At 43.6% G+C, this 12,570-nt stretch overlaps 1 protein-coding gene across 4 annotated transcripts in view; it reads right to left on the bottom strand.

Moving 5' to 3' along the window:
• Positions 1 to 3,114: 3,114 nt before the first annotated feature.
• The window catches only part of mark4a (MAP/microtubule affinity-regulating kinase 4a), a 48,105-nt gene continuing 38,649 nt past the window's right edge, over positions 3,115 to 12,570 (bottom strand). For 2 of the 4 annotated variants that reach the window (XM_077504736.1, XM_077504737.1), the window contains exons 16-17: positions 11,024 to 11,068; positions 3,115 to 7,455 (exon numbers count right to left, since the gene is read on the bottom strand). In XM_077504736.1, coding sequence (XP_077360862.1) covers positions 7,119 to 7,455; positions 11,024 to 11,068 — 382 coding nt within the window. In that variant the 3' untranslated portion in view covers positions 3,115 to 7,118. The remainder of the gene's footprint in view (positions 7,456 to 11,023; positions 11,069 to 12,570) is intronic. The other 2 variants (XM_077504738.1, XM_077504739.1) reach the window with 1 other exon arrangement.

Below are 12,570 nucleotides of genomic sequence, written 5' to 3'. Positions count from 1 at the left end.
CCTCGTCGGGCGTCGAGGACGCCCTCCTGACCGGCCCCGCCGGGCCCTCCTCGTCGGGCGTCGAGGACGCCCTCCTGACCGGCCCCGCCGGGTCCTCCTCGTCGGGCGTCGAGGACGCCCTCCTGACCGGCCCCGCCGGGTCCTCCTCGTCGGGCGTCAAGGACACCCTCCTGACCGGCCCCGCCGGGTCCTCCTCGTCGGGCGTCGAGGACGCCCTCCTGACCGGCCCCGCCGGGCCCTCCTCGTCGGGCGTCGAGGACGCCCTCCTGACCGGCCCCGCCGGGCCCTCCTCGTCGGGCGTCGAGGACACCCTCCTGACCGGCCCCGCCGGGTCCTCCTCGTCGGGCGTCGAGGACGCCCTCCTGACCGGCCCCGCCGGGCCCTCCTCGTCGGGCGTCGAGGACGCCCTCCTGACCGGCCCCGCCGGGCCCTCCTCGTCGGGCGTCGAGGACGCCCTCCTGACCGGCCCCGCCGGGCCCTCCTCGTCGGGCGTCGAGGACGCCCTCCGGACCGGCCCCGCCGGGCCCTCCTCGTCGGGCGTCGAGGACGCCCTCCTGACCGGCCCCGCCGGGCCCTCCTCGTCGGGCGTCGAGGACGCCCTCCTGACCGGCCCCGCCGGGCCCTTCTCGTCTGGCGTCCGGGACGCCCACCAGACTGGCCCCTCTGGGCACTCTTCGTTTGGCGTCCGGGACGTCCACCAGACTGGCCCCGCTGGGCACTCCTCGTTTGGCGTCCGGGACGCCCACCTGACTGGCCCCGCTGGGCACTCCTCGTTTGGCGTCCGGGACGTCCACCAGACTGGCCCCGCTGGGCACTCCTCGTCTGGCGTCCGGGACGCCCACCTGACTGGCCCTCTGGGCACTCCTCGTCTGGCCACCTCTAGGCTTTTGGCTTTTTGTTTGGTTTTTTTTTGGACTGCCCTCGATAGTGGGCCACGCACCCTCCCGCCTGTTTTTGTTGTTTATGGACCTTATGGGACATCTGGGAGCTGTCCCTTGAAGGGGGGGTACTGTCATGTTTTGGTTCTGTTTGGGGTAGGTTTTGCTTTGTTTTTGTTGGGTTTTGAGTTTGTCATGTTTATGTTCTGCTTTTCTTGTCTTCCCTAGTCTCGTTAAGCCTTGCCATGTCCACCTGTGTTTGCCTGCCCTTCCTCATGTGTCAACCAATCAGCTCCCCCTTCCACTTGTGTCTTGCCCAGCTGTGTCTCGTCGTGTGTAATTAGTGTGTGTACTTAGTCATCGGTTTTCGTTTCAGTTCTTGTCGGTTCATTTTTCCTGTTTCCCTACGTTCTTGCTTGCCATAGTTAAGTCTACTCTTGTATAGTTTTTCCTGTCGGTATTTTGTTATTCTTTGTCACCAAGCCTGTTTGCCACTTTAGTTTTTTGTTTGATTAAATTGACTCCTTTTGAGCACCTCTGCCTCCCTGACTCGTTCCACCTCCTGCACTTGGGTCCAACACCACACTTTCGAGTCCTGACACTAAGCGCCTCAATATTATTTGAAATTGTAGGTGGTTTATATGCATTGCTATTATGTACAAAAGCACAATATTGTTTTTTGTTTTGTTTTTTATAATATTGTGACCTTTTTTTTTTAAATCTCCAATCTCCCCCCCACAATATCGTGATAATTATCGTATCGTGACCTTCATATCGTGATAATATTGTATCATGATGTTTGGATATCGTTACATCCCTAATCATCACCCTATTAAAATAAAGTCATATTCTGCCTGCCTAATCCAGCTGTCTCGAGGCGGTTGGCGGGGTAAACCCGAAACTGGTCACCAGCCGATCGTAAGGCCACACATAAATGAACAACCATTCGCACTTACAATCACACCCATGAAAAATTTAGGGTGTTCAATTAACGGTGCATGTTTTTGTAATGTGGGAGGAAAGGAGTACCTGGAGAAAATACGCAGGAAGAGGGAGAACATGCACACTTCACACAGGAAGGACAGAGCCTGGACTTACCCACAACTTCTGCACTATGAGGTTAATATTGCTCTCGTAAGATGATTTCTCACGGTATTTGTGAGTTCACAAACTCCAGAAAATACATCTTGTACCGAGCCCGTTGACTTCCACCGATCCGAACCACTGGTGGTTCGAACCGATTACAGAGCGACATTGTGTTTGGAGCGGGCCTTGTAACGATACCGGCAATATCGTGATATTAAACCTGCCACAATATCGTTGTCGTCATAGTCATGATATTTAAATGCCAAACATCTGTTAAAAAAGTCAGGATGATTTCCATTTGTGCAGTTGTAGCACCCTCTGGTGGCTAGTTTTTTAGTGCAGTTTAATTTTCATTAGGGATGTTTTGGCCCTTCTATGTTTAAAATACACTAATTGTCAGATGAAGGGGAACGTAATATGCTTGTGAAGTGACTCAATATGTGGAGGAACTCAATGTGTGCTTGCATTAGCGAGTAGGTTCCTCAATATTAAGTGTTATTAGAGATTGGAGGTAGTTTATAGATATTGCTGTTATGTACAAAAGCACAATCTTGTGCTTTTTTTAGTATGAGCTAATTTCTTTTACAATATTGTGACCTTTTTTAAATATTGCCAACCTCCCCACAATATTGTGATAATTATTGTGAGCTTCATATCGTGATAACATCGTATCGTGATATTTGGATATCGTTACATCCCTACTTGCAACTGTGACGAAACCAGGAAGCCAGCGCCGACGGCGGTGCAAACGAACAAACCTAACATGGACGAATGGACGCTGCAATTAATGCTGTTGCATAATTACTCACCACTTCCTTGTTGAATGTTGAACAGCGAGAGGCGCTTCGTACATTTCTAGCTGGTAAGATGTTCGTGAACTCTCTTGAGTGAAGCGCAATATCAATCTGGCTATTGCTAGGTTACTATGAGGTGGCCGTCCGTGCAAACCAGTCACTCACCGGCAATGTTGTCGTGAAACCTTTTAAATTCAACATGGGATTATATTGTACAAGAACATCCTGTTTTATTTCAAATCAATTGTATGTATAATTGAAAACACTCAAGGGGAAAAAAAATCTCATGGCCATATCTATTCTGATTGACTATGACAGTGTGCACATCAAAAACTAAGACAAGGTGAAAGAAGGAATGCCAACATCAGTGAATTTTATTAATCTTCAGCTCCATGTTCTCCTGTAATTATCACAACCATTCAAGCTCAGTTTACAGTTGTTGTTGTTTTATTTTTATTTTTTTAAGGGGAGGAATTAAAAGAGCAAAGCAGTGAAAAGGCTACTAAACTTACCAGTCTCATCGAGGCTCTTTTGCATACATACTTTTCTTTCCAAAATCTTTTTCGGACAACAGTGCATGTTTAATACTGAGCCCTCTAAGACTAAAAATACTGCACCAGCAAAACACCCTTTGCCGACAAAGGTAAAAAAAAATAAAATAAAAAAATAAAATAAAATAAAAAATAAGTTAAATAGATGCACTTTTATATTAGCGTTCATCCATCCTCCACTAGAAGTTTTTTCGTTACCCTTTCGTTTGTTTTTTTTGTCTTGAGTTGTTTCTACTGCAATGCTTCACCTGATATACAACCCAGTCAGTGGCATAGCTTTCTATGGCTTGAATGCAACACAGGTCTTCGATCACGTCAAGGATTGGTGTCAGTTTAAGGTAAACGCTTTGTGATTCCCAATTGAAATATGGATTCCAAACTAAAGGTTTTCTCTTTTAGTAGGGTATGTGGGGAAAGTTCTCTAAGCAGGCAAACCTTTTCATGAGCCTGTATATGCCCTGGATGTAGTGAACAATGTGAAGTCATTGTGTTTACCCAAAAGCTGTCTGTCCATGTGTTCGAGGGGAAAAGTTTGCAGTCACACCGAGCACTCCTTGATACTGTCGATTTAGGTTCAGTCTTCATTTCACAAAGCTACCAATCCTAGCTGTGCATTATATTTCATTTCTCCCTTTGAATCCAAACACTGAAGTCATGCGGGATTGCAAGTGGGTTGGTTTTCTCATTGTCACTGACAGAAACAGCTTTAAATTAGATCGACGTTCTCTTGCTCTAGCTATAAATAAACCTTGAGCTCTAAGATATATACTATTTTCATAAATTGAATATACAGTCAACAACTGACTGATATAAATCCTGTTTTAATGATATTATTCTAAAAAATAAATTAGGTACCTGTGCAAATATCCACAAATTTAAGTGTTTCACATTTAAGACATTGGCGCCCTCCAGTGGCTAATTGTGGGTATCCCATAAAGGTCCACTGGAAGGAGCTGATTCAAGTCAAAGCAAAGTGCATTGAGGTCTATATTACCTAATGCAAATATATACCACAACGAGTTAATGCTCAGGAAGAGGACAGGGACAGACACCTGGTGTCCACATTGCTTTTCACCCTAAAGAGGAGGTCAGGTCAAACCCAATCTCTCCCCTCCCCGGCTGAAAAAGCACACACCAATCAGCAATGAAAAGATGTTATACATTGGTCTGTAACATGATTGTGTAATGGCTCTCAGTGTGAAGAGAAGAAGCCAAATGCTTATTGGAATGACTGAACTTGAAGGTGGCAGATGGTTGAGGTTGGCATCCCTGTTTCATAGAGTTGCTGATTTGGTCGGTATGGAAAGGAAATGGACATGGGGGATTGATGGGTGATGGTTTGGGGTCACCATGAAAAAGCCACAATTAAGAAATAGTATTAACAGTAAATCAGCAGCCAAACAACATGATCTCTGCAGCCTACGTAAATCACAGTACGGTATTCACTCAAAACAAGGAGGGAGAATAGAAAGCAGTCGCGGCTCTTTCTGGCTCTTCCTTTTTGTACGTTAAATATATACTGTGTGAAGGCGCTGGGGTAGTTCACTTTAAAGGCAACTGGACTAACAAGAAGAAAAAAAAACGTCCACAATGCCTTCATCATGACTTTCCAGGGTACTCCCCTTTTATACGCAACAGCCCACAGTCATCAAGAATGGACATACAAGTTTATATACTGTGCCACAACAAGTAGAAGAGGGTGGAGTGTGTTTTTCCTGTGTACTCTGATGGGTTTTGCTACTTGGCTCATCCACTTTTTTTGGTCATGACTGGTGACCCTGCATGGCGCAGTTGGGCACAAGTGCTGCATTGCACTGAAAGTAAACCAGTTGTAATGGCACCCTCAAGGGCAGGCAATCCTAATTGCCACATCCTCAGCTGCCCATGGCGCCGTGAAACCATACTTCATAAACGTTGAGGTGAATGAGGGATACAGGTTTAGACGGATGTATGTGTCAGAATTGCTGTCTCAGTGCTTTGCATTTGAAGAAAAGATGAAGGGATGACACACCAGGACAAGTCGGATGCAAAATCCTGCAATTCGGAGAGCTTCTTAAATCAGTTTTATGTATAGTTAACCCTTAGATTATTCATACCCTGGGCAAATTTTAGATGTGTTTAAGTGATAATGTACCTATTGGTTGATAAGGTATAGCTTCTGGTTGATAATTGATTAGTCGCCCCGTATTATTAGGCGCAATACCCTCCTCCTCCGACAAAAAAAAAAAAAAAAAAGTTGAACATCGCTTCTCAACCGGTGGTTGTTATTACTTTGGCTAACGCTAAATGCTATTTTATTTGATAGTTCAACAGCGACAACCAAATCAATATACCCACCATTCGACAACCATTTTTGCGACCTCGCAGTCCCACATTCTAAAGTTAGAAAAGCACCCCCAGAAACGCTCAGCTTGCATTCGGTCTGATCGTAGCATTTCCCAAGATTCTGACATGGAAGCAGGAAGTAGCTCTAGTTCTGGTGTGATAAAAACATAGACACCTGCTAGTAAATAGATGCGAATGAGAATGACAACGCTAACGTATTAGGAAGGAATTTGAATTAAAGATGACGGATGAAGAATTATAAGTGCACCTTATGGTCTAAAAAAATAAAAAATAAAATACGGTATAGGGTATCCCTGTGATGAGACAATTGTGGGAAAAGAGTCTTTGAAACCATACCACAGGGACATTGCCCCAGAAAACATGCTTCTAAAGGTTGACTGAAGTCTCTCATTTCCCAATAGGTGTAACCACCGACCAGTCGAGGGTCATTCATACCAGCTGGGATATGCTACAACTCACATGCGACGCTCATGAGGACAGGCTGTACAGTACACACAATTAAATATATAAATATCCCGTCCAAATTTAGCCAGGGTATTAATATTTCCAGGTATAACTATGTGAAAATCTTTTCAGTACATTTCACTTGGAGGGTGAGCACTGAAAATGAACAAAAAAAGCTCCACTCATTGAATGAGCTGCCTGCATCCTCTTTGTGACCAATCGAAGCGGTTTTCTTTCTGCTTATCTGCCACCCGGAAATGTGTTGAGAAGCCAAAGACCCACTGCCTCGTTAAGCCGAAGATGTCACAGACTCATTAGTGTTAGTCAGTTTCTGACTGGCCAACCCTGTTCCCATTGACCTTAATCCAGTGCGCTCGTCACAACATAGCGATGTGGACTAATCAAAGCAACACGACTCAACTGCTTGTCTGACACAGAGCCGATCCATCTCCTATATTTATGCCCCGAAGTGGATGAAAAATTGAATAATGTATGTAAAAATGAAATGATATCAATATTTAAAAGATGATGAGCCTGTCAGTGAAACACAATTAATGTTTTTCTGCACTAGTAAAAATAATAGTGAATAAAAACAACCATCAGAGCAATAAATTAAAAAATAATATAATTATGGCTAGAGTAGTAGTAAAAAATATTTAACTAGATTCAGTCAGATCCAGGTCCAGTGGGTGAAATTTATCAGCGAGGAGAGCTGAGCTTTTGTGGGGTGACTGGATGGAGGGGGCATTGGGAGTGGCTTGGGTGAAGGGGCGGTTCCCTCAGTGCGTGCGTGTGTGTCTTTGTGAGGGTCAAGTGTGTGTGTGTGCGTGTGTCTATGTGTGGGGAAGTTGTGAACAAGCTGGGAAGAGAAGTGATTCCTCTCCAATTCAACCCCTTGCCACTGTTCGATAATTTTAAAATTGTCCCAACTCCCTTCCCTTTTCACAAATAAACACTTTTTCCAACACCCGCACACACACTGGCACATCCCCACACCCATGGTCAAGCCCACCCTCCATTCAGAGTTCAAGATCCTTGGATATTTGGGTGGCGATGTCCCGAAAAGCTAGTGGTGCCCCCCAGAGTCGTGTGTAGCGCACCCCGTTTGAAGTCCCAGAGGCGCCCGTGGAGAGATGGCACACCTCGGCCTCAAATGCCACACGGCCCCCTGCCGCGCCGTGGGTGCAGGAGAGCAGAAAGGGGCCAGCGTGGTGCACCTGGCAGCCACATCCGAGTGCTGCCTCCCGCAGAGCCAGCACAACCTCCGCAGGGTCCCGCCGCCCACTTCTTCTTAGATCCCAGCCACGTCCGAGGGCCCTGGGCTCGGACGCTTTTTGATACCCAGGTAGATGGCAACTGGAAAGGCAGACACAATTCAAAATTCTGGTTAAAGCTACTATATAGATGATTTCCCCCCCAAAATATCTTAACAATAGCCTTTTCATTTGACCATTTATGACTAAAACATATTCTAATTAGTAGATCAACATCTTAGCTGTTCACAATGGGTACTCCTGCAAGCCTCTGGCCAATATTATTTAGGAAGCGTCCAGTCCGAATCCTTCGAATTTCCCGCCCTCTGTCTGCGGGATGTGACAACATGCACGTTCTGTCAGTTTTTTTCCTGTCGCGCGAAGACGGAACTAGTACAGATTTTCGCTTCCCCAGACACCCGCCGTTACTCCGCGGAAGGCTGCTTAAAAAAAAAAAAAAAAAAATGAAAACAATGTCGTGCCACGAAAAAAAAAATCGAAACTTGATAGTGACCCACACCGGGCAAGAACGAGAGTGAACATTGGTTTGACATTTCAGCGGTGGAGAGAGTTGAGATCGGACTTGGATTAGAAAAGTGATTCACAGTAGTGTTGTGTCACGACCGATTCGTTGTTTAGAACGAATCTTTTCAGTGAACGTGAGTGAACGTGAGTAAGTCAATTCTTGAAGTGATTCGTTCTCTTCTCAGTTCATTTGAGAGCACCCACGCTCATGCCATCAGTCTTCGCGAATGACCAATCAGAAGCTAGGGTCAGACGTGGGCGGAATTTCACTACACATGCAGCCTCACTATTGGTGTTCAGGAACGAGTCACTGAGGAAGCTTCCCGTTCGCGAAGACATGAACGGATCAGTGAGTGAACGAGTCAGTGGGTGAACTTGTTGCCATTTCCGGTTCAGGAACGAACGATTCAGTGAATGAGTGTTGCGGCTGTTGCCATTTCCGGTTCGCGAACGAGTCAGTAAGTGAACGTGCTACCTCCATTTCCCGTTCGCGCACGATTGAGTGAACATACTGCTATACCAGTTCAGTGAGTGAGTGATTGTAGTCCTGCCACGAGTGATTCACGATTTGCCGGGGAAGGAACTACTCACAGAAACGCCACTACTTGCGTGTTGGTGGGGACAAGCTTTCATTATCATGTGTTTCTCCAAGCTAACAGCTAATGTGGTGTCCGTCCACGTACTGGGCTGGGGGCAAGCGCATAAAAACAAAATAGAGCGAGTGACAGTCTCTCTCTCACCAGCACATTACGGTGTGCTCCGCGCTATAAAACAGCGGGGAGATGACGTTGTTGGGGATATCTTTAATGGATTTATTTTATATATTTTCACGATGTCCGGTGGGGGTGGAGATGGGGTGTGGGGGGTGGTTGAACGATTCCGTGAATGTATCTTTTGAACGGTTCTTTTAAATGAAAAGAATGAAAATGAAAACTTAAAAGAACTGTAATGCCCATCACTAATTCACAGCTGGCTTTCTTTCTACTCCAAACGGTAAGAAGCGAGTATCTTGACATTTAGAAAAAAAAAAAGTGTTGTTTTCATATAGCAGTAACCTCTTGATCGATCACTTCTCGGTCGTAACTAGGGTTGAAAGTGGACGTCAACATTTAGCGTGAAAAGGGCGGCAAGGTTGAATGTAATAGAACAGAATGACTTTATGAAGAACAGACGTTCCATTCCGCGGTGTTTCAGTCAGGCTAAATGTCGCCTTATTTTCCTCCGTGAAACCGCCTATTGTAGCTACATCATGCTAGCGGAATGTGAACGCCACTACTGAATGGCGATAACATTCACGGCCATATCACACGAAGCAGTGAATGGGTCTTTATGTTTTTCTCAATCGTCAATTTCCATAAATGACGGCTCACTTTTCGGCTAATGCACAATGACGCTAGACTTGGGGCGACAAACTAATAATGACTTGAATCCGGTTGACGTCCGTCGAGCGGGGTGACTACAATATGGAACCGCATATTTACGTCGGAATGAAGTCCAATTAATTGGCGTAATTTGCACATCATTTTGGAATACAGCACAGAACTGGACTTGGACCAACTAAAGCAATATGATCTGCACGTCCCGTGGACATCAATTGTTTAGTGGGGATCGAGAGTCTCATTCCGTGAAGTGGCCAGCTTTGTATAACATTCTAAAACTTCTTACCTCTGAGAACATAGTTTTATTGGATATGAAGAGCCCAGTCTTCAGTAATGAGGTCGTGCACGTACAAGTGCGCGCAGCGTGTACGAGCGTGCAGTTTGTTGTCGGCCACAGGTGGCAGTAGCGATTTGAAATTTTAAATCTTCCATATAGCTGCTTTAAAGTCAAAATTCCGTTTTTTTGAAACATTTTGGATAACCAGTTTTACGAAGCCCCTAAGGTGACATGGTAGAAAGAAAAAAAAAACTTGCATTCCCTCACAATCATGTTTCCTCACAAAAAAAATTGCGTTCTCTCGCAAAACAACTTTGCATTCCCTCTCAAAAATTGTGAGGGAACGCGATCTTTGCGAGAGAACACAGTTGTTTTGCGAGGGAACCCAAAGTTGTTTTTTTTTCACCTTAGGTGCTCCATAAACATTTCCGGGTCATCTTCCATGTGACCAAAAGCGACGAGGGTGGAACGTGTAAACAAAGCAGTGGGAAAATAAATGCTCCATCCTCGTCGCTTTGGGAAAGCTTTCCCACTGCTTTGTTTCATGTTTACAAACGTTCCATCCTCGTCGCTTTTGGTCACATGGAAGATGACCCGGAAGTGTTTACGGAGCACGTAAGGTGACATGTTGGGCGAAAAAAACAACTTTGCGTTCTCTCTCAAAAAAACAAAACAAAAACAAAAAAAAAACAAAAAAACAAAACGAACATCATTGGATCAGTTCTTTACAAAACACCAGGCAAAAACACTTCTGGGAGTGAAAATGAACCAAAGAGGGCAAAAAACTAGGGCTGGGAATCTTTGACTGTCTCACGATTCGATTCGATTCGATGATTTCTGCTTCAATTTACAGATATGCACAACATTGTCATGATGTACTCCAGTCTGCTTTGCAAGACAAAATGACAAATAGAGACATTAAAGTGTCTTTTTTTTTTTTTTTTTTTTTTTACATTTATTAATTTTGTATTGCCTTTTCCCACAAAAACAGAATGTGGGCTACAACTGCCTTTTCCCCTTCTTCTTCATTTCTAATTTAAATAAAATCGATTTTTGGATATTAATATCGATTCGATTCGATTAATAAATGAGAATCTCGATTCTTTTATGAATCGATTTTGTGGCACACCCCTACAAAAAAACGAAGAGGACAGCAGTTAAAAAGGTAAATGACCATCATTTTTATTCTTTACTCTTTTCTTTGTTTTTTACATTATGCACAACTCTCATTTATTGTGCAATAATCTAATTGGAACATGTATTTGTTATATGTTTTGATGCATTTTTATGCTTTATAAAACATTTATGTCTGAATTTTGGGAGGCTTGGAACGTATTAAGGCATTTACATGGAAAATTTAAAAAATTTTCTACTTAAGACTTTCTTCCAGAACCAATTAATTTCGTAAGTAGAGGTACCACTGTACTTCTATTATACTCAAACGCAAGGACACAATAAATAAGAATTTCAGACACGACGAGCACACTGACCTTGTGACCTCAAATCTCCTGATTCCCTCAGATTCATTTGTGACCCTAGAAGACAGAGATAAAACATAAGAGGTAATCCAGAGCAGAGCGACCGGAAACGTTGCGATGAGACGGCATTCAGAAAAAGCAGGCATCAACAACAAGCAGGCCATACGCACGGATTGTCCAGTCACCTTACAACCTAGCGCACTTCAATTGAAAGCATGCATTGATTGCTCTTCATAGTACAACATAGAATAGAATAAACATTTAATGAGTTTCAACCCATTAACCACAAATTGATAATGAAAACTCTCTGGCAACATTGAGCACATAACGTATGCAGGCCGTTCACCGCGCAGCTGTTGCACTGCAACACGATCAATAAAATGACTTAATCAGGCATGAGAACTACATGAAAGAGACATATGTGTTGTGGAGATCCATGTGAATGCACGTTCATGACTACATTTTTGTGTCTTGGTGTTTGAGTACAGAGGAACATCGATTCAACGACCCCAGAACCAAAGGGCCCCGGATTCAACAGTCAGCAAATAGAGTCTGCTCCACTTAAAACGACCCTATGTACAGTACCTTTCAAAGTCTGTTTGTTCCAGTATTGACCACAATTTGCCACAGTGCCGTTTACTGGCAACAAACAGAGATTGGTGCTGCTCTCTTGTCCTGGATAAACAGACTAGAGCAGGCTAAAAGGCACGGCAATGTGGCGGCCATGTTCCAACTAAGGAAATTGAAAGGGAATGCCCCCTGGGGAATTTAATTACCACTGAAATTGTTGTTGGTGGAAAAACGCGCAAACTGAATTTTACCAAGGTAAACTGAAAAGTTCTCCAAAAGTTCCTGCTTTGGAAAAGCCCCTATTGAAATAATCAAAAACAAAAAGCACAGACATGGACTTTCAGGTATCAAAAGTGAGCCTGTCTCCACAATCATTTCATGTCGTATCAAAATCGTATAAAACGTACAATGCATTACAGTGGCTGTAACCCACCAGATGGTGCTCTTTTGTGTTGTTGTTACATATGTCATATTAAACGCAGAGTAGTGATTAAAATGCTAAATTAATGGTTATAAACAAATATGTCTCATTTAATGTCTGTTTGACTTCCTGTTAGTCACTTCAGTTCAACATACTTGTTGAGCTGGGTATCGATTCAAATTTCCTGAATCGATTCAATTTTGATTCACATGCGTTCGATTCGATTTTTTTTTTTTTTTTTCAGATTCAATTTGATTCACTTCAGCTCAATCCCTTATCGATTAAATATGGAACATCAATTCTTATTAAATATCAAGAACATGATTTAAAAAAAACTTCCCAAAACATTAAATTCCAAATTAAATTTTGCAGAGGCAGTAACTGGTTAAATGATTTATTCATTCATGAAAACCACTTAAGTGTTACACAAACATTGACATCAGCATGGATGAGATGAAAATGTTTTCATAATTCTAATTCAATAATTGTAAATATAAATTAAAAAGATTATGAATTGTCATAAAGTGCAATAAATCAAGTCTTTCATAAATGTAAGAAAATATTTTTA

The sequence above is a fragment of the Festucalex cinctus genome, chromosome 18 (genome assembly GCF_051991245.1).
Source record: "Festucalex cinctus isolate MCC-2025b chromosome 18, RoL_Fcin_1.0, whole genome shotgun sequence".
NCBI lineage: Eukaryota > Metazoa > Chordata > Actinopteri > Syngnathiformes > Syngnathidae > Festucalex > Festucalex cinctus.
The sequence above is the reverse complement of the archived record's forward strand: the minus strand, read 5'-3'. Positions and strand labels throughout refer to the sequence as shown.